The 24,030-nt window shown below is 47.1% G+C and overlaps 1 protein-coding gene across 1 annotated transcript in view; it reads left to right on the top strand.

Moving 5' to 3' along the window:
* Positions 1-4,271: 4,271 nt before the first annotated feature.
* MFHAS1 (multifunctional ROCO family signaling regulator 1) overlaps positions 4,272-24,030 on the top strand; it is a 60,397-nt gene continuing 40,638 nt past the window's right edge. Inside the window, exon 1 of the mRNA XM_081127161.1 lies at positions 4,272-7,371. Coding sequence (XP_080983287.1) covers positions 4,395-7,371 — 2,977 coding nt within the window. The 5' untranslated portion in view covers positions 4,272-4,394. The remainder of the gene's footprint in view (positions 7,372-24,030) is intronic.

Below are 24,030 nucleotides of genomic sequence, written 5' to 3'. Positions count from 1 at the left end.
TTAATCCTAGTTCCTGTAATTTGGGGAGACTGCTTATTTAGACCTTTGGGTTGCCCAATATAACATTCTTCAATACATACTGTAAGAGCCAAGTTCACTTTTACTGAGGACGGGTGTCATCCCTGCTCTCCAGCTGGTACCACTTCTCTACAGCCTAAAATACACGGTCAGCTGACAGTGAACTTAGACCATTCCCTTCCCCCCCACCCCCAAGAAACAGCACATGACTAAAACACGAGCTTTAGACTCTGCCTCGTTGTGAGTCTGGATTCTGCCACTCGCAAGCTCTGTCTTTATTTCCCTCCATCTGTAAAGTGAGGGACTTGCTGTTCAAGGCTGGTGAAGAGTAAATGAAATAGCACATGAAAAGCATGTAGCACAGTACCTGAGTGCAGAGGAAACCTTCAGCACATGTTAGCTAGTATTGCTGGTGATTATTCTTAGATCCCTCAGCCATCCCCAATAGCAAGAGTTCAGATGATGGCCTTGAAGATCCCCTGTGGTTAAACTGTCCTATGTCAAATTCGGCTTTATTTCTAACCCTCTTCTTTGGAACAAGCCTAAAACCTTTTGGACATGCCTGCCTTCTCCTCTTTCTGTCTTTCCCTTGGTTTCCTCCACTTTATTCTCCAAACAAAATCAAGCCAAAAAGAGTGTGGCCTAAAATCATGGAAGTGAGAATGTTTCCAAGGGAAGTTGCTTAACATTTTCAATGCTGGGAGGTCAAGGAAGGAAAGAGGGTGAGTGGACCTTCTAGAGAGCAATGTGCTGGCATACTGGGGATAGAAGCCAGATTACCTGGCCCAAGGAGGGAATCAGTGGAGACAACCAGACTGGCCCCAGACCACTTAAGATATTTGACAGAATGGAAGTAAGGCAATAAGACAGTAGCTAGGGGGTTAGCAAGGTCAAGAAAAAAAATCTGCCAAGATGGAGGAAAGTTGAGTACGTTGAAGGCAGAATAAAAGAAATTAGGGATGAAAGCTTCCTCGGAGCTTGTTGCTAGTCTACCAAGGGGTGAGAGCAGAGTACCCCTGCTGCCTGGGCCATCGAGACTGTTACTGACAGATACTTAAGTAGAAGACTCTTGCCCAGAACACGCAGGATCCTCCCTGCTGGCTAGTCACATCTTTTAAGACCTAGCTCAAGACCCAACCTCTTCACGTATGTTCTGCTCCCCTAAAAGACTTGTGCCCTAGCAGAGGGTCTGCACTCTGGGAGAAAGCCAGTGTGCATGGAATGTTACTGCCATCATATCGCAGTAGCTAAAATGAAAACAGTCTCAGAGTAAGGAAAGCAGGATAAATGAAAAGATTTGGGAAAACTTATAGATTAGGTCCATGGCATTGGATAAATATCCAAGGCAAGAAAACTTTGAATAATCAGAATCTCTCTTCTCCAAACTGAGATGATCATTGTTTGCTTTTAGGAAAACCCTGACATGTACAGGGCTTCCCCTACCTACATTTGCAGGGCTGGGGGCAAGACTACAACTGAAGGCCCATATACCATATACCTGAATGTTGAAATGTGCTACATCAGGCTAGCCCATGCTCCCTCTCATCCTAACCTGGGCTCCATCCAGCACAATAAGGAGCCTGTGGGCAAAGAGGGACAAACTCCATCCACACCCCACAGGCCTGGAATGTGCACTTAACTCCTGAATGGCTGTGAAACATTGCCTGCCTTCCGCGAGCAGGCTTGAGGCTGTTTGTACAGGGATCTCAGTGTCCCTCACACCAAGCCCCTTCTAGAAGGCTGAAAGGGCTTGTCCATCCTGCCCCTCAGCCCATCAGAAACTTTATCACAAGGGGTAGGGTGTGGCAAGAGGAGGACCAGGTTGGGTGACCAGGGCAGGAGCCTTCTTGTCTGGGTTTATGAACCACATTGGACACAATTTCTTTTCCTGGAGTTTAATTTTATCATTTCATTCTCCTGATCTGATTTTCAAAGAACTCTTGGACAAGATTTTTTACAACAAGGCTTCCCTCAATATTGACAGCAACAGCACAGAGCAGGCCCAGGGGCTCAATAAGAATGTTCCTGCTGAGCAATCTCATTCACACCAGGCTGTGGTGATTCAGGGAGGGCGCAGAGAGGTCCCAAACAGGGTGTTGTCTGGTCCTAGTCAGCTCTTTTTATCAGATAAAGCAAGTTACACACTATCTCCTGACAGAAGGAAGGCACAATATTCAGAGTCATTTAAAATGGGAGTATAATTTTCTGATGGCTTCTAAAGGTCAACAGTTGAGCACAGGTTATTTAGATCTAATCCAAACCACTTTAGGACTTCAATTTAGCCATTTAAGTTAGGAAGCCAATGCCTTCTCCAGTCTCCTTTCCCAGCCTGAGGTTCAGATTTGAGTTAAAAGGAACGGAAGGGTGGAGACTTAGGGTCTGCCCACAAAGGTGATGTCCTCAGGGGAATAATTCCACATGTGGAGTAGGCGCACCTGACTCTGTCCTTTACCTGGCTGGGAAGCTGCTTCATGTCTTGGGCCTGTTTCTTCCTCTGTGGAAAAAAAGGGTCAGCCTAGGTGAGTTAGAATTTTTCTTGGGATGCGAGGTCAAGGAATCCTCCAGCAACCTGATCTTCCAGGAAATCCTTCAGGTGACCACTGCTCAGCTGTCCCTGGTAACATACCCACCTTTCCTCTCTGGGACCCACCTGTCGGAGGGTGCATCTTCCAGTTACAGGATGCAGAGCCAGGCTTGATAACCATCTCTGGGGCAGATTTCCACCTGAGATGTTTAGTTGCTCTCTTTGAAGAGGGAAACTATAACTACTAAAATGACTTCCCAGGATATGGGTCCCCAACGGACAGCATCGTCATGCGTGAGGGATAGCCACCAGTTGTTAAGCGATGGATTTAACCAATTAATTCAGTTTAGTGTCTCTCAAAAGTATTTATTTCATTATGAAGTAAACTGGAGGCAGTGATGGAGGTGATAACCAGAGATTTAAAAGGTTTTAAGATTCTGATAAATTCTGAAGAAATTATTTTCTTAGCATAGACGTGACCTCAAGGAAACTTCCTCAAGGAGGGAAATATCAACCTTAAAAGTGAGCACTGGGCCGTAAATTCTGCCTGAAACAGGCTGCCATTTTCTCCAACCTGCAGCAAAACAAGTCCTGCACTGGTTGGGGAGATGGTATTTGTTTCACAGGGTTGCAGAGAGGATAAATGGGGCGCCCCAGATAAAACGCTGAGCTTCACCCTGCGCCCCAAGCCCCCCAGCTTCACCCCCAATGAGGCCTGCCGAGAGCCTGCTCAAAGCCTTCCCCAGGGGAGCTGAGAACGTGTCTCGGCCGGTCTGGCACAAAATAGGGCCTCAATAAATAAATATGTATCAGACGAATGAGTGGCGGTGTGCGTTTCTCCTTCCGCGCAGTTATTAGCTCTTACAAGGACACCCGGGCCCCCGGGTTCTGCCAGCTCCTCACGGTGTGGACTGGGGGGGGGGGGGGGGGGTAAAGAATGGGTAGGGAAGGCGGCGAAGCCTCCACAGCGGGAAAGAAAGGAAATCCTTAGAGCTTAGGGCCAACAAAGAGCCAGACGCAGGCGAACCCGACCGAGAGCGCCCGCGGCCTCGGGTCCGCAGCCAGCACCCACTCCCCGCGCGCCGCCCGCCCCGGCCGCCCCAGCCCAGGAGCCCCGAGCCCCGAGCCCCGAGCCCCGAGCCCCGAGCCCCGAGCCCCGAGCCCCGAGCCCCGCACCGGGCGCCCGCCCCAGGGGCGGTGCCGGGAACGCGCGGCGCCTCCGCCGGTCACGTGGGGGCCTATCCGCCGGGCGGCGCTGCTGCTTCCCGATCGCGCCCGCCCAGAGCCGGGACGCGGCGCTCGCGCTCCCTCCCGGGCCCCGGGAAGCAGAGGCGAGGAGGTGCCGCCGCCGCCGCCGCCCCCTCCTCCCGGCTGCGCCGCGGCCCAGGGCTCGCAACATGCCCGCGGCCGAGCCAAGCGCCGCCCTCCTCCAGGAGCTCGCCGGGACGACGCCGGCGCGGGCCGCGGGGCCGCGGCTGCGAGGGTAGCGGAGCCGGAGTGGGCACCGAGGCGCCGCGAGGCGGGCGGAGCGGGAGGAGGAGCAGCAGGCATCCTCCGCGGCCCCGGCGCGCCCATGGCCCCGGAGGTAGGAGAATGCGAGCGGCACTGCCCGCCGGCCGCCGCCGCCTCCCCCCGCGCCGCGGGCTCGGCGTCCCCCGGAGCTGCTCGCGTCGCCGCCGCTCCCCAGCTGCGGGCGCCCGGCCGCTGGCTGCGCTAGGACCCACGGCCGCCGGTCGCCGAGGGGCGGTGGGGCGGGCGGAGCGAGACGGGCCGGGAGACTGGCGCCCGCCGGGGCGCAGCGCGGCATGTAGCTGCGGGCTCCCGCGCGAGGGTGTCGGCCCGGGGCCCCGCCATGGCTGGGAAGGACAGTGGGAACCTGAAGACGGTGCGGCTGTGGCGGGACGCCGCCCTGCGCGCCAGGAAGCTGCGGAGCAACCTGCGCCAGCTCACCCTCAGCGCGGCCGGGGCCGACCAGACAGACTCCCCCGACGCCCCCCAGCTCGTGCTGCCGGCCAACATAGGGGACATTGAGGTGCTGAACCTGGGGAACAACGGCCTGCAGGAGGTGCCAGACGGGCTGGGGTCGGCGCTGGGCAGCCTGCGCGTCCTGGTCCTGCGCAGGAACCGCTTTGCCCGGCTGCCCCCAGCGGTGGCCGAGTTGGGCCACCATCTCACCGAGCTGGATGTGAGCCACAACCGGCTGACCGCCCTGGGCGCGGAGGTGGTGAGCGCCCTGCAGGAGCTGCGGAAGCTTAACCTCAGCCACAACCAGCTGCCCGCCCTGCCCGCCCAGCTGGGCGCTCTGGTCCACCTGGAGGAGCTGGATGTCAGCTTTAACCGGCTGGCGCACCTGCCCGACTCCCTCTCCTGCCTCTGCCGCCTGCGCACCCTCGACGTGGACCACAACCAGCTCACTGCTTTTCCTGGGCAGCTGCTGCAGTTGGCGGCCCTGGAGGAGCTAGACGTGTCCAGCAACCGGCTGCGGAGCCTACCTGAGGATATCAGTGCCCTGGGTGCCCTTAAGATCCTCTGGCTGAGTGGGGCCGAGCTTGGCACCCTGCCTGAGGGCTTCTGTGAGCTCGCCAGCCTGGAGAGCCTCATGCTAGACAACAACAGGCTGCAGGCTCTGCCCGCCCAGTTCAGCCATCTGCAGAGGCTCAAAATGCTCAACCTCTCCTCCAACCTCTTCGAGGAGTTCCCTGCTGCGCTGCTGCCCCTGGCTGGCCTGGAGGAGCTCTACCTTAGCCGAAACCAGCTCACCTCAGTGCCATCCCTGATCTCAGGCCTGGGCCGGCTCCTCACCCTGTGGCTGGATAACAACCGGATCCGCTACCTGCCGGACTCCATTGTGGAGCTCACCGGCTTGGAGGAGCTAGTGCTGCAGGGGAACCAGATCGCTGTGCTGCCAGACAACTTTGGCCAGCTCTCCCGGGTGGGCCTGTGGAAGATCAAGGACAACCCCCTGATCCAGCCCCCCTACGAGGTCTGTATGAAGGGGATCCCCTACATCGCAGCCTACCAGAAGGAGCTGGCCCATTCCCAGCCTGCGGTGCAGCCCCGCCTCAAGCTGCTTCTGATGGGCCATAAGGCTGCAGGGAAGACCTTGCTCCGTCACTGCCTCACTGAGGACAGAGTGGAGGGAAATGAAGGAGGGGACAAGGAGAAGACCTACCCACCTCCACTTCCTCCCGTGAGCAAGGGCATCGAGGTGACCAGCTGGACAGCTGATGCTTCCCGGGGCCTTCGATTCATCGTGTATGACTTAGCTGGAGATGAAAGTTACGAGGTGATCCAGCCCTTCTTCCTCTCCCCAGGGGCCCTTTATGTGTTGGTGGTGAACTTGGCCACCTATGAGCCGCTGAGATTCTCTACCACGGTGGGCTCCTTCTTGCATCGTGTGGGGGCCCGGGTCCCTCATGCTGTGGTGTGCATTGTGGGCACGCATGCAGACCTGTGCGGGGAACGGGAGCTGGAGGAGAAGTGTCTGGACATTCACCGCCAGATAGCCCTGCAGGAGAAGCATGATGCTGAGGGGCTGAGCCGTTTGGCCCAGGTGGTGGACGAGGCACTGGCCGGGGACTTCGAGCTGCGCTCAGCCAGCCCCCACGCAGCCTACTACGGTGTTTCAGACAAGAACCTTCGGCGGCGCAAGGCCCACTTTCAGTACCTGCTCAACCACCGGCTGCAGATCCTCTCCCCTGTGTTGCCAGTGAGCTGCAGGGACCCTCGCCAATTACAACGCCTTCGGGACAAACTGCTCTCGGTAGCTGAGCACCGGGAAATCTTCCCCAACTTACATAGAGTACTGCCTCGGTCCTGGCAGGTGCTGGAAGAACTGCATTTCCAGCCACCTCAGGCACAGCGGCTTTGGCTAAGCTGGTGGGACTCAGCACGCCTGGGCCTGCAGGCAGGTCTGACCGAGGACCGGCTGCAGAGCGCCCTGTCCTACCTGCACGAGAGCGGCAAGCTGCTCTACTTTGAGGACAGCCCGGCCCTCAAGGAACACGTCTTCCACAACCTCACCCGCCTCATTGACATCCTCAATGTCTTTTTCCAGAGGGATCCTTCTTTATTGCTGCATAAGCTGCTCCTCGGGACCAACGGAGAGGGCGAGGGGGAGGGGGAAAGCTCCCTCGTGATGGCACTGCCTCCGCCAAACCAGGACCTGCTCCGGGCCACCCAGCTCCATCATTATGTGGAGGGCTTTCTGCTTCATGGGCTCTTGCCGGCCCATGTCATTCGGTTGCTGCTTAAGCCTCATGTCCAGGCCCAGCAGGACTTGCAGCTGCTGCTAGAGCTGCTGGAGAAGATGGGACTCTGCTACTGCCTCAATAAACCCAAGGGCAAGCCTTTGAATGGGTCCACGGCCTGGTACAAGTTCCCATGCTATGTGCAGAATGAGGTGCCCCATGCAGAGGCCTGGATTAATGGGACCAACCTGGCTGGGCAGTCTTTTGTGGCTGAGCAGTTGCAGATTGAATATAGTTTTCCCTTTACTTTTCCACCTGGATTGTTTGCACGTTACAGCGTCCAGATCAACAGCCATGTGGTGCACAGGTCGGATGGGAAACTCCAGATCTTTGCATATAGGGGGAAAGTTCCTGTGGTGGTCAGCTACAGGCCTGCCAAGGGGGTCCTGCAGCCAGATACTCTGTCCATTGCCAGCCATGCATCATTACCGAATATATGGACGGCATGGCAAGCCATCACCCCTTTAGTGGAAGAACTGAATGTCCTACTTCAAGAATGGCCTGGACTGCACTACACCGTGCACATTCTCTGTTCTAAGTGCCTTAAGAGAGGGTCGCCCAATCCACATGCTTTCCCAGGTAAGTGGAGAGAGGGATGTGGCTCTTGTGTACTGTGTTTTAGGATGCATTTCATTTGAAGATTTTTGTTTCTCATCTGTAAGATTATTTGCTTAACCTCACAGGCTCCCCAGGAAAGCTTCTCAAGGTAAATACAGGGGTATTTGGGGACAAGCAAAAAGCAGTAAGTACCCCCAGTCCCATACTCTTCTACAAGCAAGATTCGCACTTCCAAAGTGGGTTCCAGTCAAAATATTTGGAACTCCCTTTTTCCCTTTTCCAGTTTAGCCCATCTTTCCTGGGAGGAAATTTCAGGTGGTTGAACAGAAGATGGTGTCTGATGTTGGTCCCTCACTGAGTCTGGCCTGTAATGCTTATTAGACACATCTGGAAGGGTTTGAGGTGCTCTGAGTTTGACATGTCTATTACCATATTTTTTTTTGCTTAAATTCAAAGTGTAGTAATAAGTAAAAATTACTGCTCACTTTCTTAAGAAATTCCAGAGAAGAATGTTTTGCAATTGGGGTTGGATTAGTAAAGACAATGATAGTAAAGACAATTAATGATGGATTAGTAAGGACAAAACTTTCAGTCTGTAATGCATGACTAAGTCCTGGGATCATGATTTCACTCACTACCCTCGTGGGCATGAACGGTGGACTACTGAGCTCTCGCAGGGGACTTTCCTCGGGTATTTCCTGGCAATTTGTTGCTTTACAGATGTCTTAAGGTTTGTTTTTTTGGTAAGCGTTAGAGAGTGGAGGCTTTTGGAAGTATTTTGTAAGAGATAGAAGAGACAAAAAGCTACCAACAATTTTTTTCTTTTTTGCGGGGTGTTTTCCAGCAGACTCCCTCCCTCCCTCCCTCCCTCCCTCCCTCCCTCCCTCCCTCCCTCCCTCCCTCCCTCCCTCCCTACCACCCTACCACCCTACCACCCTACCACCTCCCTCTGCCCCCTTCCCCACTGTAATGAATGGGAGAATCCAGGACAAGTTGTCTGGAACTTCTGAGCCTGGTTAATTGGCATCCTGAGTCTTCAGCTTGGACTATGTCCATTTCCCACATGTGAAGGCATTCTTTGGAGCAATTCTTTAAACAACTCAGATATTTGTGGAGCACAGGCTTGGTTAACAACATTCCAAGTGTCCTGAGGACAAACCTAATGATAGTATCTTTGCCAGTTTCTCCTCTCGGTGCCCCGCCCCCAGAGCACACTGAGAGGTGATGAAACGGAAGACTCTGTGCCACTATGGTCTTTGTCCCAGTCTGAATGCAGCTCGTCATAGTATCGGGAAGGAACCAGACACCAATATTTCCGAAGGTAACATCTTCCCATCGCCCTAGATCTAGGCTGAGTTTCATTCTTCAGCTTGAGAAAAGCCACTGTATTCAGTTACCAGTCAACTGAGCCGTCCATTCTGTATGATTATCTGGTGTCTTCTCACAGTCCAAGACTTGATAGACACTTCAGTTCGTTTTATATTTGCCATTGTCTTTTCTTCATGAAAGCAGATATTTCTCTATTGTGTTACTGAATTGAATGGAGTGGTTGAGAGTTACTTATTCACAGAGTAGCTGATTGAAGGAGCTACCTAAAGCCAATTCTTAAGCAGGATGGAACACTAGTAAAATCGATGTTATTAACAGCAAAAGGAGACATAGGTTATTGAACAAGTAAAGATCTGTGCAAAAGAATTCCAAGAACTTTGAGGAGTAAACAGTGAGGCTGGAATTCCCCCTCCCCGAAATCTCAGCTGTTTATTTTTATTGATAGTCATAAATTCCACAAACAAGTCTATTCTCTTGTTATCATTTGGCCTGTTTGCCTGTCAAAGGAGGCACAGCTCATTTGCAATCCAAGCTCTAAGGAAGAGATGCTTTTTTTTCAACATAACCAACAAAGAAATGGTTGAAAATGGCAACATTATCTTATATATTGAATAGGAATAAATCATCAGGTGTTTTGACAATATAGGCTGTACATTTCTGTTTCATTTATGGTCAGAGAAAGAAGTTATATTTTTGCTTTGTTTAGGATTCTGTTTTTTCTAAAAGTAGCAGAGGGCATAAAAGTTGTAGAAAAAGGTGATTATAGTACATTTGTTACATTAAGACAATGAGGAAAAAAACATGCATTTTCCTCTTTCATATTTTTCTATGATAGCCATCATCTGCTAGTATTTGCCACATTTCTGAAAGATTTGGGAAGAGCTAAAATTATAAAAAATTAGAAGGTGATGTAGGAACAGAATTATAACGTTGGGTGTTCAGTTAGTTAGGGCATACATTTAAAATGTTCATCTAGTCCATAGATTATTGAAATACATTTTACCTTGGCAGAAACCTTTGAATCTATTGGTAGCTTTTCGTCTTTTTTAAGAAGTCATTTTGCCTTTAGAAACATTGAAAAGTTGGTTACTTAGTTTTACATTTTATAATAATAGTATCAGGTTCCCCTGTAAACTGACAATTTTGATACAATGTAAAAAAAAACCCCTGGAATTTAAATTTTTTTCAATTTTGGGACATCGCAAATAAAAAGTAAATTACTGTCTCCCTTGATTTATACAGAAGAAATGCAAAGTTGAATTAGTATTTTTAAACTTTATTTTGTGAAAAGTCTGTGTTGACCCTGTCATTGTCACTAGGACATTAAATCCAGCCTGCACTGCACAATTGTAGTTGGCTTAGAGCAGTATCGTGCTTGGTTTCTCTTTTTTTATTTTGATTAATGAAAGAAATGCCATGTTTTGGAAAATCCTCAGCCAGCAATCACTTGGTTTTAAAAGTTCTTGTTAAAAAATCACAAACTAATTATGTGGTCAGAGAGATTACCCATTTGTCTCATTTAAGACAAATGGGTTGAGTGACAGGAGATGCTTTTGGGAATTCGAATGAGGCCCATAACGAGCCTGAAGGTCCGGTGTGAGTCCTCCCCTGCTTTCTGCCATACTGCCAGCTTCCGACAGCCAGTTCCCTCCACCCTACTTGTCTGGGTGTCCTGGAGTAAGTAACTTTCTTCTTGTGCGCTATTTATTGGTTCTTCTGTTCTTTTCTACCACTGTGACGTCTAAACCAGAAGAGCTGAATACTCCTGAGGTTGGGTATGTGGATTATTGAGGAAGACTCGTAGGCCAGGACATAGGCCTGCAGCAAGATTCTAGTGCTTTGCTGTTCCATTGAAGCGGTTGAATGAATGCTGTGTGTTTTTAAATTGGAAGAGTGTGTTTTCGTGAGTGAACTTGGGTTCAATGTAATTTTTCACTAAACATCCTAGTCTCCAGGTTATTAAAGGTTATTTTTAAGAATAATCGGGGAGCAACCCAAAGCAGTAGACAGAGAATTGGTAAGTGGTCTTTAGATTTGGGTTCTTTCGTTTGCTAATTAACTTGATGCCTTTCCCTGCTCCTGTCAAGTGCCTTATGCCTGAGTTCAATTCCTTGCACACTGTGTAGCTCTTAGTGCATTTTGCCTTGTTCTGCTGGTGTCTGTCTGAGCCCTGCTATCTCTTTGATTAGGTTGTTCCCTTGCTTCTCGGAGCAGAAGATACGCCTGAGGCTTTGTAGCTTCTGTAATAGTCTCTCAGATGTTGGCTGAATAACTGTTTGGTCTTTTGTGAGAAATGTTTTCTTTTTCTTTGTTGTTCACATATTCTGTCAAACTCCCAGGTGGTAGTGTAGTGATCATGTAGCTATGTCCTGTGTCCCAACTTCCTTCCCCACTGCCCCAGGTGCCCCAAGCGTTCCCATTGTCACTGCATTGCTAGTCTTCCCCTTGAATAGGCCCTTCATTTTGACCACTGGAGCAAAGCAAAATTCTTGCCTTGTTATATCTCAGTTTTAGAGTTACTGGAATTTGAGCATGACCTAGTTGTTGGGATTGAATTAGTCATTGTTTTTAATTTCACAAAGCTTATTAAACATCTTTTTAGTTGAGCTTTATTAATACTGATGCCTCTTGGCTTTTATTTTTGTAAACAATCCTCTTTGAACTCTCCGGGGCTTTTGTTTCATATAAAAATCAAAACCTTAATCATGCAGTGGGAGAAAGAAATACTGTGCCTGATAGAATTCAGGGCTTGGAAAGGCCTTTGGAGAGTAAATTCTATTAAGCAGTCGGCGCCCCTTCTTTAAACTTTAGGGGAATCGCAAGTGCAGCCCTGCGCGAGCAGCTTAGATTTCCTAGAGAAAGTGTTTTTAGTTAACAGAGGTTTTATGCCATACTCGGCTGCCTGCTCATCTTAGTCCCCAGTAAACCTCACCTGACTCTTAGTTCTTGCTCATTTACTTCATTTTAACACCTAAAACTTTTTTAGTGTGTACTTCACAGGGTGATTTGGGGGATTAGGTGAGAAAGTGTGCTGAGAAAAAAGGTTATTCCCCCTGTGTTTGTAAGGAAGGGAGAGGCTTCTGCTCCATTGTATGGGGGTGGGAGGCAGGAGTGGGGGCTGAGTCTGGAGTGTATGTTTCTGGTTGCTGTCTCCATCTACCCATTAACTTGCTTCTTTCCACGGGAGCCCGTTAGGGGTAAGGACCTGACCACCCACCCCTTAGGGTCCTTTTTTAATACTGGGAGGCTGGTACCGTGCTCTTTTCTTGCCCCCTTGTCCCTTGCAGCCTTAGCACTCCTGTGCCCGGGGAGGAGAGGAGAGTTGCTTTGTGTTTCTAGACTCTGGAAAGCACACCAGGTGAGGTCTGCTTGGGGGCAGCCCCAGCCATGTCTGCTCTCCCTGGTTCAGCAGCTCTGATTGCAAAACCAGCTGCTGAGTGGTGGTCAGGTATGCCTTCCATTGGGGGCTGTCTTCCTTCACTTCATCAGGGAGGGGTGAGGGGGCCCCATTTTGGCCTGCTTTACCCAGTCCTGCTTTTGCATTCATGAAGCTGACCCTCTGAGCCCTATTTGGCTCCGCGTGTCTGTGCAGCCTATAGAGCCCAGGGTGATTGACAGGCATCCCAGACACCCACGGAGTACACACAGATGACATGTCTTTGTTGAACCATGAAGACCCTCTGCTATGTAAACATGGCAGTATTACTCCACAGCTATATACTCTCTCCTCTGAGATCCGATGTTTTGTGTGATGGCAGGACACACTCCCTGAACAGTGCCTGGTGCAGGGCTGAGCAGGTGGGAAGGGGCTCAGAGCAGATTGGTTATTTTTAAAGAACTGAAGAAATTCTGGTATTTCTTAAGTGACTCCTTGGCAAAGTGCTTTTTTGGGTTGTTTATGCTCTTTGCCTTCAAGTGTGCACTTTAAGGTAAGCATACATAATTTTCCCACATGATTTTCTGGTGCATATATTCCTGTCCTTTGTATCCAACTCCTAACTTTTCCAGAAATGAGGTGGTGGGGGCAGGAATAGGCAGAGGCAGCTATCAGGATGCCAAGGTGAGGGAAGGAAAGTGAGACAACGTTTTCAAGCATTCAGTGCCAAAAATACAGGGAGCCTCTCCCACCTGACCTGACCTTTGCTTTCGCTGAGGCCGTGAGCACCCCCTTCCCCGAAGCCTGCAGTTCCGTATCTTTTTCTGTCTAACCCCACCCCATCCTTGACCTTGGCCTCTCAAAGAGGGAAACTGTGGATGGCCAGGAGGGTGAGGGCGTGATGGTGGTGGTGCAGGAAAGATGTTTTTTGTGGTTCGTACCAGCTGTTTTCCCTTCTTCCATGAGCCATTGCTTTCCAGGTGCTCCGTACAGAGTTAAGGTTGCTGGTTCTGTTCATGGAAGACACTGGAAGAGCTGCTGCCTGTAATGAATGCAGACATCGTCCCATGTGTGCTGTGTACTATGGATAACAACTCCCAGACACCATTGCCAGCAGGGCCGACTTATTTGTGGAGAGCGAGAGGGAAACTTTTTTAGTTATTTTTTTGTTTTTGGCACTGAACACTTAAAAACAGTTTCTCATTTCCCTTTCTCAACATAATCTCTTAGCTGAAAATACGGATGCTTTGTTTCTTAGAGAGTATATTAGTAAAACGAAACCCATCGCAGTATTGTGGTTTTTTTTAGCTGTAGGTTTACAGAAGGCAAAGACTACAAAAGCAGAGAGAACGTTGGGGTGGGGAACTGGAGTAGGGCAGAGGTCCTGGGGTGCTGGTGGGGGCTGGTGGGGGCTTCCCATGGGCACCGGTTCACTGGCCTCAGGAAGGAACTCCCTGCTCCAGACAGGCAGCCCCAGGCACCCAGGCTGTTCCAGCTGCTTCCTTTGCTTTTGCAAATCTGTGCACAAGGGCACTTGCGAGAAGGGCAAGGAGGAAGGGAAAGCTGGAGCTGTGTCAAGACTGCTTTTCGGTTTGTGCGCCTTTCTGCTTGTGGGTGGGGTGCTTACTGAGTCCAGGCTGCTGCTCCTGCGACTGCTTCCACTTCCTCCTTTTATGGAAATTCCCATAACCTCAGATTAACTATTTTTAAGGAAACAGGTCCATGGCACTTAGTGCATTCACAGTGTTGTACAACCACACCTTTAAGTCAAGTGCTTCTGGGGACTAGGAGCAGATTTGGATGGTGGCGTCCTGCCTGGGGCCAGTTGACTGGGAATTCTTTGCAAAGTCTTTGAGACAACTTTCTAAGGCACGGAGTAAGGTGGAAGGGCATTTTAGGCTAGGCCTTGAGGTGCCACATCGTTGAACATCTTTTAACCTGGCTGCAAGGGACATCCTCTTATTTGGTGTTGATCAGAGAACAGATCTGTTCTGTGGCATATGTGAGTTAATGGGGGACCAGCACATAAGGAACACAGAGAAGAGAAGCGCACGTGAGTACTGTGTAATTACTGTCTTCTGTGCAGTGCTTTTTCGCACTTCAATTTTGAGTAGAGCTCTCAAATGATTGGCAAAGCCATAGGCAGATATGGGAGTTAAGGTGATCAGCGGTTGCATTGATTCAAAAGTAGGTCATTACCAAATTAGGCCACAAATGTACTGTAAGTTTATTAGCTGGATTCTGTCATCACTCATTATTGAATACCTGCTGTATACAGAAATCTGTACTGAACTGGGAATTTTAGAAGAATAAAATAAAATACATGGCCTTGGCCATGGGGAGCAGAATAGGGGCTTTAGTTGATGTAATTGTTGATTCTTGTATATGTGAAATCTGACCACATGCAGAGAAATTCACTTGCATGTTTGAGTAATAACTGGCTTTTGATTACTGAGAAAAACGCTACAGCTTTGAATTTGCTTGACTTAGGTGAGTAGGTGCAAAGTAATACCCAGGTCATTCTTTTCGATTGATTTTCCGTTCAGATCATTTCTTTGCAAGAAATCTCAGGCAGATCTTGAAATAGGCAGGATGCTGAAATAGGAAAATGCATAGAATCTGAAGATTTCTTAAAAATTCCCAAACTAACCAGTTTTTTGAGGGGGGAAAATGTCTCCTCTTTTAGGAGGCTTTTCATTTCCCAGAGTTATTTATGGGTTTGCTTTCTTTTTGAGAGATTGGAGTCATCAGCGATTTCTAAACACCAAAGACTGTGAGCACTGTTTCCAACGACAGTATAAATTAAGTTGGATACTGTCATCAGGAAAATATATGGCTCCTGCTTATAGATTCCTTTGATGAAGGATGCGTTGTTGAGGTGGGTTTTCATTCTTAGCATATTAAATGCTGAGAGAATTAAAGAGTTAACCTTCTTAGATCCTCCCCACAGCTCAAACAAGCATATAAATTAACACTGTATTAGTACATTGTTACAGAGCTAGTGAATTTTGGGGCAAGTAAATTAAGCCTCCCTCCCTTTCTTTTTTTGAAAAGCAGGAGTTAAAAAGAAAAGAATGAGAAGGAAGAGAGAAAATCAGAAAAATGATATTTCTCCTATGTACTGTTGTTTGACTTCTCAACATTATTATTGTCTCAATAAAATTCTTATTTTTGATGCCATAGGGTTATTATTGTGTTAATCATCACATCAGCCTTTCTAAGAGCAGAGGGTTGGGGAAAATATGAGCATCAGGTGACGAGTTCTCATCATGTTCTAGAGACAGTGCTAAGTGCTTCTTACGAGCAGTCTCATCAGATCCTCCCAGCAACCCTAGGAGCTCGGGATTAGCATTGCCCTCATTTTCAGGTGGAGGAATTGAGGTTTAGAAAGTTAAGTGAATTCCCCCAGAGTTAGAGCGCCCTGGGATTTCTGCCCAAACCCTCTGCTCCTACCCACTGCCCTGCCCTGCCTCTCAGGGTTAGGTTGCCCACTGCTTTCCAGTGTACACAAATACACCTCCTTCCCCCCTTTTTCTTAGATGTCCATTCCCTATCCCTAAGTGCTGGGCACTGTGGTCCCTGCTGGACACGCTGGGTCTGGTAATTCATGGAAGCTACCCATGTGGAGGTCAGTGAAGGTCTTGGTCAGGTACATGGGAGAGGTGGGGTCTCAGAGAGGGTTTTCTGAAAGCCTCCCCTGCCCCGGCGCTGAGTGTGAATTACCCTGTAAGGTGATTTCCAGTTAACTGCATGGAGAAGAGGGAGAGAAAGGGTTTTTCAAAGTAAAATGGCATTTAAAAAGGCAGGGGGATACAGGTAGTTCAGCATTCCTTGTCTGGGGGTGGGCATATGTGCATAAAAGCATTTTAGCATTTAGCTGTTGTAACAGGGGAGAGACTTTATTTAAGTTGCATTTGTGGATGGACTGATAAAAGTTTGCCAGTGATCACTGGTGGCCCATAAATTGGAGGCTTGGAAGCATTGTCCTAGCCCGGTCCTTCTCTATGAGGTAGGGCTCATTTGAGACCATGGAAGAGATTTACAGCTGGGAGACCCTAAGGGTAGTGTCAAATGATTTGCTCAGGCTTATAAGCTGGTTATTGTTGGGCTGACAGCACACCTGTCCTGTGGACCCATGGCTAAGTGTCCCACTGGAAACTTCTCCTCTGGGTCCCCGGAGAAAGAGTGTTGGTTATCCTCACAGCCAGGTGGCCGCACGCCTCTGTAATCGCCGGGAATGTATCTGAGAACATCGATTTTCCTCCTCTAAACCTCAACCATAACAGATCCTGCGATAAGGGCAAACTTGGCCATAAGACAATTAGCATTTTATTGTGGACTAAGTTTCACTGTCTTTACCCTGTGCTTTTTTGTGATACTACATACTGGCTAAAATTACTGTTTTTTATTAATTTTGCACTAATGGAACACCATATTTTATGTATTTCATTAGTTTGGATCCTATTTACCACAATAAGAGTGTTTTCTTCTATCTTTCATGATATCATTGGAGTTTGTCTCCCCTGACCCCTCAATTTATCAAAATTATACTTATATTATATCAAAATCCTAGGAAGTGCAAGATACTTTTAAAATTTTACTTTATATTTTGTTTGTATTTACTTTATATTTTGACTTAAAACATTTGGAATTTTGTGTTGCATTTTAAAATAGAAGCATTATCATATACTGGTTATTAGCAAGGGCTCTTGAGGGAGACTGCTGGGCTCAAATCCCTGTTGTACCACTTGTTAGCTGTGTGACTTTGGGCCTCCTAATATTCTCTATCTCGTGTGGCCCTGAAGATTGCGTTAATCCATGTACAATGCTTAGAACCGTGCTTGACACATGGCAAGAACTCGAGATGTTAGCTGCTGCTGTTCCTACAATTATTCCAGAAAGCACAGGTTTAAACATCCACAGAATGGAGCAGAAGTCGGTTTACAGTTTTGAGTATGTGAAACACAGAGTTTATTCTTGTATTATTATTTATTAATTGTATTATTTTCCATATGAACAACTGTAAACCTACTTAATAGGTTTCTGACATAATTATACATTTTGCTTTACTTCTTTTCAGTGTTTTACCCTTAAGATTAGGTTTAGTAAAATATGTAATTCTAATAATAATGTATAAATAATTTAAATTTTTAAAAAATCTAAGCTGTCGTGAATATGGTTTCATGTTATTAGTATCTATGCAGTAATTATAACGCTTACAAAATAGTACATCAAGGGACTTTTACCTCTGTTTATTCAACCATTGGACATGTAAGTTGTTTCAAGTTTTGTTGTTATGAGTGATTCTGTGATGAGTGTATTTCTGTATTAAAGCGCCTCCTTATTTGGGCAGGAATTCCCGAAGTGGAGTCATTGAGTCAAAGGCCAACCGTGTGTAGGTTGCCTTTCATGAGAGGACGCGTGTCACACACCCATCTGCGGGGCGTGCAGGGTTGATTTCACTGTACTTCCTCAGCATTGGGTATCATCTTAGAAATGCACTAACAATGAATGGAAAACAGTATCTCACTGGGGGGGTCAGATTTTACTTAGTGAACGTGAATATTTTCCTCTGTGAAAGTTGCCTAATGTTGCTTCTTCAGTGAGTTGTCTGCTCATGTCTTTTGACATGATGATCTTAGTGGGGTTTTTTAATCACAGTGATCTCTTCTAGTCAGAGTTCAGTTTATAGTACTACTTTATGTATTAAAGATGATAACCTTTCGTCTGTCACATTTAAGAGGATTATTTTCTAGCTTATCAGCCTTTTTGATGTTTAAAAAACTTACATTGTTTTGAAGTTTTAAATTCCATTGAGTACAGTTTATTGATAGCTTCCTTTGTGATTAAATGAAATATTGTAACTATTTTTCTAAATTCAAAGACATAACAGAAGGAATCACACAGTGGACCATAATCTCTCTACCCATATGAACTTGACTGACAGTGAAAAGTAATATCTATACTTGGATGGTATGTTCAGAAGCAAAAGCCCGTCTTTCATAGTCCCCTCCCTGGTCTCTTTTTCCTCTTTTAAATGTTTCTTGTGAATTTCTTGTAAGGAAAAGAAAACATATTTGCCTATATTTTAACCTGAAAGAGATCATGTATAGCCATTGTTCTCAGCCTTGCTATTGCCTCTTAAAATAGATTTTTGAAGATGCTTCTAAATGAACAGTTACAAACCTATAGATAATATACTATATATATATATATATATATATATATATATATATGTCATAATATTCTACCAGTGGATGTACTGCTTAGTTCTATAGGTACAGACCTTTGATTCTTTCCAGATTCTTTTACAGATTTTAAGCTGAGTAAATGCTCCACCCTCCACAATTTTGAGAAATAATCTTACTTCCTTCAGGGTTGGTAATCCTTCTTTTGTGCTCAGAACACTGTTTCGATGCAATTAGAAAAAGACAAATGACTGAGTCAGAATGGTGGGACTTAAAAGGGGGCTTGGGAATTATAAAAGCTCAACTTTGTGATTTAAAATAAGAGTAGTCTTTTTAATTGGCTTTTGTGATGCATATTGGAGTACTACTGTTTTCAGCACAATTATGCATTTCACAGCTTAATTCACCCGTTATAATGTGATGTAATGTTTAGACACAGCAATAATTACAAATCTTACATGTCTCCAAACAAATATACCACTGATTACAATAAGACAGTGGCAGATAGAATAATGCTGTGTCGATGTGAGAAATTAATGAAAAATAATTGATAATGAGCTATGTTTCACTGTCTTGAAATCTTGCTTCTGCTTTTCCACTCCCTTGGTCATGTAAAGGAAAATCCGCCTGTGCCAGGGGGGCAGTTTTTATTTCTGCCCTACAACCAGTCTTCAGAGTCTACACCATTGTGTTTCCTAGACCTCAGTTTGGGGAGTTATGCTTAGGAAATGCGCCCTGGATGGATCCTGGTACCAGTAGGGGTTCAAAATTTAAGAGATTATCTGCACCGTTTGCTCTTCTGTGAGTGTCATGAATAAAGAATGGGTCTAACCAAGCCTACTAAAATGTATTTGACCTGGAAAAAAGTAAACAATCAAATCCTGTTAGAGTGGCTTTTGTGTTTAAAAGATGCTTAATTGCATATTTTGTTTAAAGCTAACAAAATCACCCATCAGGTTCTTGGAGAAAGAGAGTTTCACAGGGCTCACAAGGCCTCCATCTCATACTAAGTGTCCAAATCAATGCAGACGGTAGGAGGAAAGAGCAAGCCACGTTTTCCAAGCATGTTATTAAATACGTATTTGCTGGGCTTGGTTCACCTTGGCCGCACTTCTGTGTGGCGTAGCTGCTGCGCCTTCGATTCAGGGGGCTTGTTGTTCATGAATTGCGTGGGAAAGAATTAAGGAGAGAAATTGAATTTTCCAGAACACTGTGATGCCCAGAACAGCTCAGTGGTCTGCTGGGAGCTGGGCCGTTTTGTGCCCAGGGTACAGTAGCAAAAATGGGACTCAGCCCCTGTAGGCTGCATCTGTCCCCTTCTCTGACACCGCTCACCCCCAGATGGCCAGCCCTGGTTGTGCCCCTCTCTAGATTGGGGCAGGTGTTTCTTTTGAGGTTTTCATTAAGCCTCTGTGACTGTGTATGCCTTTTCTTCTCCCCAGGAAAAAAACACAGGTGCACACCCTCTGGTTCTAATGTAATGTGCATTCTTTCTGGTTGCTACAGTATTTCCATCTTTTTTTCTTGGTGTAGGCAAAAGGAAAATTCACTTGTCTTCTGTTTGGTCACTTCAGTAATTGGCATTTGAGGCTGTTGGTCCAGGCTTTACTACAGACAGACAGAGCTTCTTAGGGCTGTGTTAGCCTCTTGGCCATGTCTTGAGAACTTTCTGCCCCACTCTGAGCCTTGTCTGTGTGACATGGGGCAGCACGAGACGATTACCGAAGTAGAAGGGATAGTTGCATCTGGTTTGATTACCAGGGCTGTTAAAATCCTGTCGCTGAGCCAAAAAAACAGGTACTGTTTCCAGGAAGTGATAAAGTGCTGCGCAGCCGGCCCCAGGTGTTAGCAGGAAGGTTGGAATACGCCTGCTGTCCCTTTTACAGCCCATAAATCTCCTGATTTATTGTGCCATTTGTGACTCAAGGCACGTTGGTTAACTTGGGGGGGGGGGTGGATTTGCATAGACGTCAGGGCCCACTGTAAAACCAGGAGGGAGGAAAAATCAGGAATGAGAACAGCACACGTTCTTTGTTAGAAAAGAATCCCCTGCCTTTAGTTGTGACAAATACTTGCTTTTGAAGAATCTGGTCATGTGTTGGTGGCTCTGTTCACAGCAGTGCACAAACACATGCTCTGGCCTTCTGAGGACGCAGGCGCACGAATTACACAGATAAGTTCATAATGCTTGGAATCTGGGTGTTTGTGCTACTTAATATATGAATAACTTCCCACCTCCTCCCCCTCCAACTTCACCCCAAGGAGCACACAGTTCTCTGTGGAGGAAGAAAGGGGACAAATGTCCTCCAGACAGCTAGAGATGAATACCGCCAGGCAGCCTTCTTGAGCATCAGATAAAGAGGCTTTCCATCTTTTTGTCTCAGATCCATTGGGTTAGGGAGTAAAGAAGCTTGGGTCTCAGTTTCTTCTTTCATCTGTAAACGAAGGGAAGTAATTCTAATAGCTCCTAAGCGTTTGCTCCTGCTCTCACAGCCTCCTCAGATGTGAGGATTAAATGAATGAATGGGTGCCAAGTGTCCAGAGTAGTTTTTGCTATGCTTAATAAGTGGTAGCTCTGAACACCATGATCCCTGTTTACAGGTGAGGAGCACCGAGGCACTGGAGGGCTGATTAACTTGGCCTGGGCACCACAGTCGGTGGCAGGCCCCAGGCTGTCCACCCCAGAACACACACACTCTCTGCCACCACCCTGTGTATACTGCCTCCCGGGAAAATGATAGCTTTCCACCTGTCAAATGGGTGGCCAGTTGAATGAAAAACAGAACAGTGTGTGTGAAGGGCACGAGTTTAACTCTGTGTACACATTAGCTGGAAATCTGCAATGACGAGGCCTTGGGCAGGTCAGGAAGAGTCGGGGTGAACAGGCCCTGCTCCCAGGAAGCTGCAGTCTAGGAAAGGGAGCAAGTAGTAAACATAGTGTTGCAGGGCTGGCTAAGAAATGCTGAGATAAAAAGTTCTTCAGGGTGCAGGAGAGGCCTCAGGAAGGGGGCCCTCTGGAGCCAGGTTGGTGAGGTAGGAGCAGGTCCCTCTGCAAACCATCAGGGCATTGAGCTGTGATGGAGTAGGGATGGGGGTAAGGGCCATACAAATTACTGGGAATCAGCAATTTCCTGATAAGTGCACATTCCTTATAAATATTTTTTAGCCTATCTACCCTGTCAGTTAACATTTTTTCACCAGAACCGAACTCTTGGCAGCTCGATATAAAGTTAAAATATTTTTATTTGATTTGATGATTTATTTTCCCCCCTTGGGTGAGAGGGAAATGCTGAAGGGTCAAGTGGGAAAATGTCAAATTTACATTTTGTAAGAACACTCAGGGCAGCAGCACCTAAGATGGACTTGAATGGAATGTGAATGGAGTCAGGGGACCACGCTGATGTAATTCAGACAATACAGGAAACAGGCCCCTGGGCAGGTCCTTGGGAATGAAGGAAGCACTCCCGGATGCTAATGAGTCTTGGGCCCCTCTGCCTGGCTGTGAGATCTTGGACATGCCAGGTAACCTCGCTGGGCCTCTGAGTCCTCTATGAGGCGGAAAGCGTGTCTCTTTGATTTGGGTGTATGGAATGGAATGAATTTTTAACCCCAGTGGGAAGAAAACTGGAGCTTCTATTTTTAAAACAGAAAGCAGAAGTGATTTGATAAGATTAATCTCAACAGGGCTGATAGGTATTGCCTGCTGACTTAATTGGTTTGTTAGGGTTGCTTAGCCACCCTCCTATGATGGATACGTAGTGAATTCTAGCAGATTTATGGCCTCAGGTTTCTAAGTAATGTCATTTGCAGAATAATCAAGTTCCCCGTTTGTTCTTAAATTTGGAAGGGTCGTGTAGAAGAAATAAGAGACTTTATAAATCTCTAGTAACCTCTCACCACTTTAAAATATTGGAAGGATAAATGATGCTGATGGCAGCTTGCTTTTCATCATGAATTATGTATGCCGTGTGCCCTGGGGTTCTTTATGGCTGTGCATATTGAGTCATCTTTTGTTCTCGCTTATTTTCAGTGGTGGTGCTTGTAAAGAAGAGGTCACAGCAAATCCATTAAAGAAATCTGTTTGGTGTAAAACGATCTTTTCTTGCTGCCCCATTCTGTTCGTTGCTTTTGTTTGTTTATTATCAAATTGGTCTGCTGCGGGGCAGGATTGGGCGACAGTGGGAGGAGACGCCCCTGCGGTGTTAACAGCTGCGGGTCGGGCTCAGGACCCAGCAGAGAGCGGCACGCCCTCCTCGGCCCCCTGCAGCTGTAAAGCTGCTCCCTTCTTGCCCCTTCCTCCTCCCCCTCCTCCTCCCTGCCCCCTCTTTAAATTCTTCAAGGCAGGGGGCCCCCAGGAAGGTCGTCAGGCTCTGTGTAAATGCAGTTTAAGCCTTAACTACTTTTTAACCTAATGATGATAAAACAAAATAAATTGGAATAAATGATTACGAACACGCCCATGATCTTTTCTCCCACTAATTTTCTCTAGACTCTAACTGCAATTAGAAGATTAAAAACCATGAAATGCATCGGAGAATTAGTTTGTGCTTTTTGTCTCCCCCCCTCCCCCCGCCCCTGAAGATTCCTTTGGGATCTGAGTACAATATCAAAGGTATAGTTTAAATTTCATACATGAGGTAATGATGACTCTCAGTGGAAGCCACTGGTAACATTGCTTATTTTAGTCACTTATAACCGTGCTTATTTCTATAGTGACCGAGGCTACCTGCTCTGTGGGGAGGAGCCTCCCAGGCGGGTGTCATGCCTGGCTCATCTGGATTAGAAAGGGCTTCCGAGGATGGCCCGTGGGCTGGTGAGTTGTCCCACCTTCCCGAAGAGGGTCATTTGTGGGGATGATCAGACCTAACAACCCCAGCGGCTGGGAGTGGCTCCAGCTTGAGGGGCATCCAAGGCCTATGGCCACCTCTGTTGGGAAGTCTACGTCTACAAGGACTGCTTCTCACACCAGAGTTCCAGTTTACAGTCAGCTGGAAAATGCTGGGGCTGTGTCCTTCTCAGTGGTTAGGGTGGTTTTAGTGGAGTTTGTCTATATTATTAACTAAATGACACTACATGGTGCTCATGCAATATAGAGAAATGGGATAACATTTAGGGTTAATGCGCAGGAAGCCATTAGGGTATTTTTTCACTGTATCCTATCTTCGTTCAGCGGGAATTGCTAGAAGCTTCCATCAAGGCATGGTACCATGGGAGGTTCAGCAGGGATCTCCCTCAGAGCCTGTCCTCAAGGGCATTGGTCCAGAAAAGAAGATGAAGCTTGTGCTCAGCTGCAGTGCATTGTCAGATGAATCTAGACAAACCCCAGGAGAATTCAGAGACGAGAAAGGCTCCTTCAACTAAGAGGGCCTTGGACAAACCAGAATTCCATCTATTAGTGGTGGGAAAGGCTTGCTGTGAATAAAGGAAGTTACAAATGGGCTTTTCTTCTAGAGCCAACACCAAATCCCTGGGCTTTTATTTAACCTGTTAACTAAAAAAGTGCTGTAGTTCATAATTTTTTAATTACCGTTAGGCCATTAGGCACAGTAAGAGATTAACAACAATAACTAATAATAAAATTGAACAATTACAGCAATATACTGTAATAAAAGTTATGTGAATGTGGTCTCCCTCCCTCTCTTAAAATATCTTACTGTACTGTACTCACTTTTTCACTTAAAGGAAGCACTTTATGGCTTCTCCTTGGCATATCTGAATTGCCAGCATCACTACCTTTGCACTTTAGGGCCGTTATTAAGTAAAAGAAGGGTGACTTGAACACAAGTG

The sequence above is a fragment of the Miniopterus schreibersii genome (assembly GCF_964146895.1).
Source record: "Miniopterus schreibersii genome assembly, chromosome: 2".
NCBI classification, from domain to species: Eukaryota; Metazoa; Chordata; class Mammalia; order Chiroptera; family Miniopteridae; genus Miniopterus; species Miniopterus schreibersii.
The sequence above is the reverse complement of the archived record's forward strand: the minus strand, read 5'-3'. Positions and strand labels throughout refer to the sequence as shown.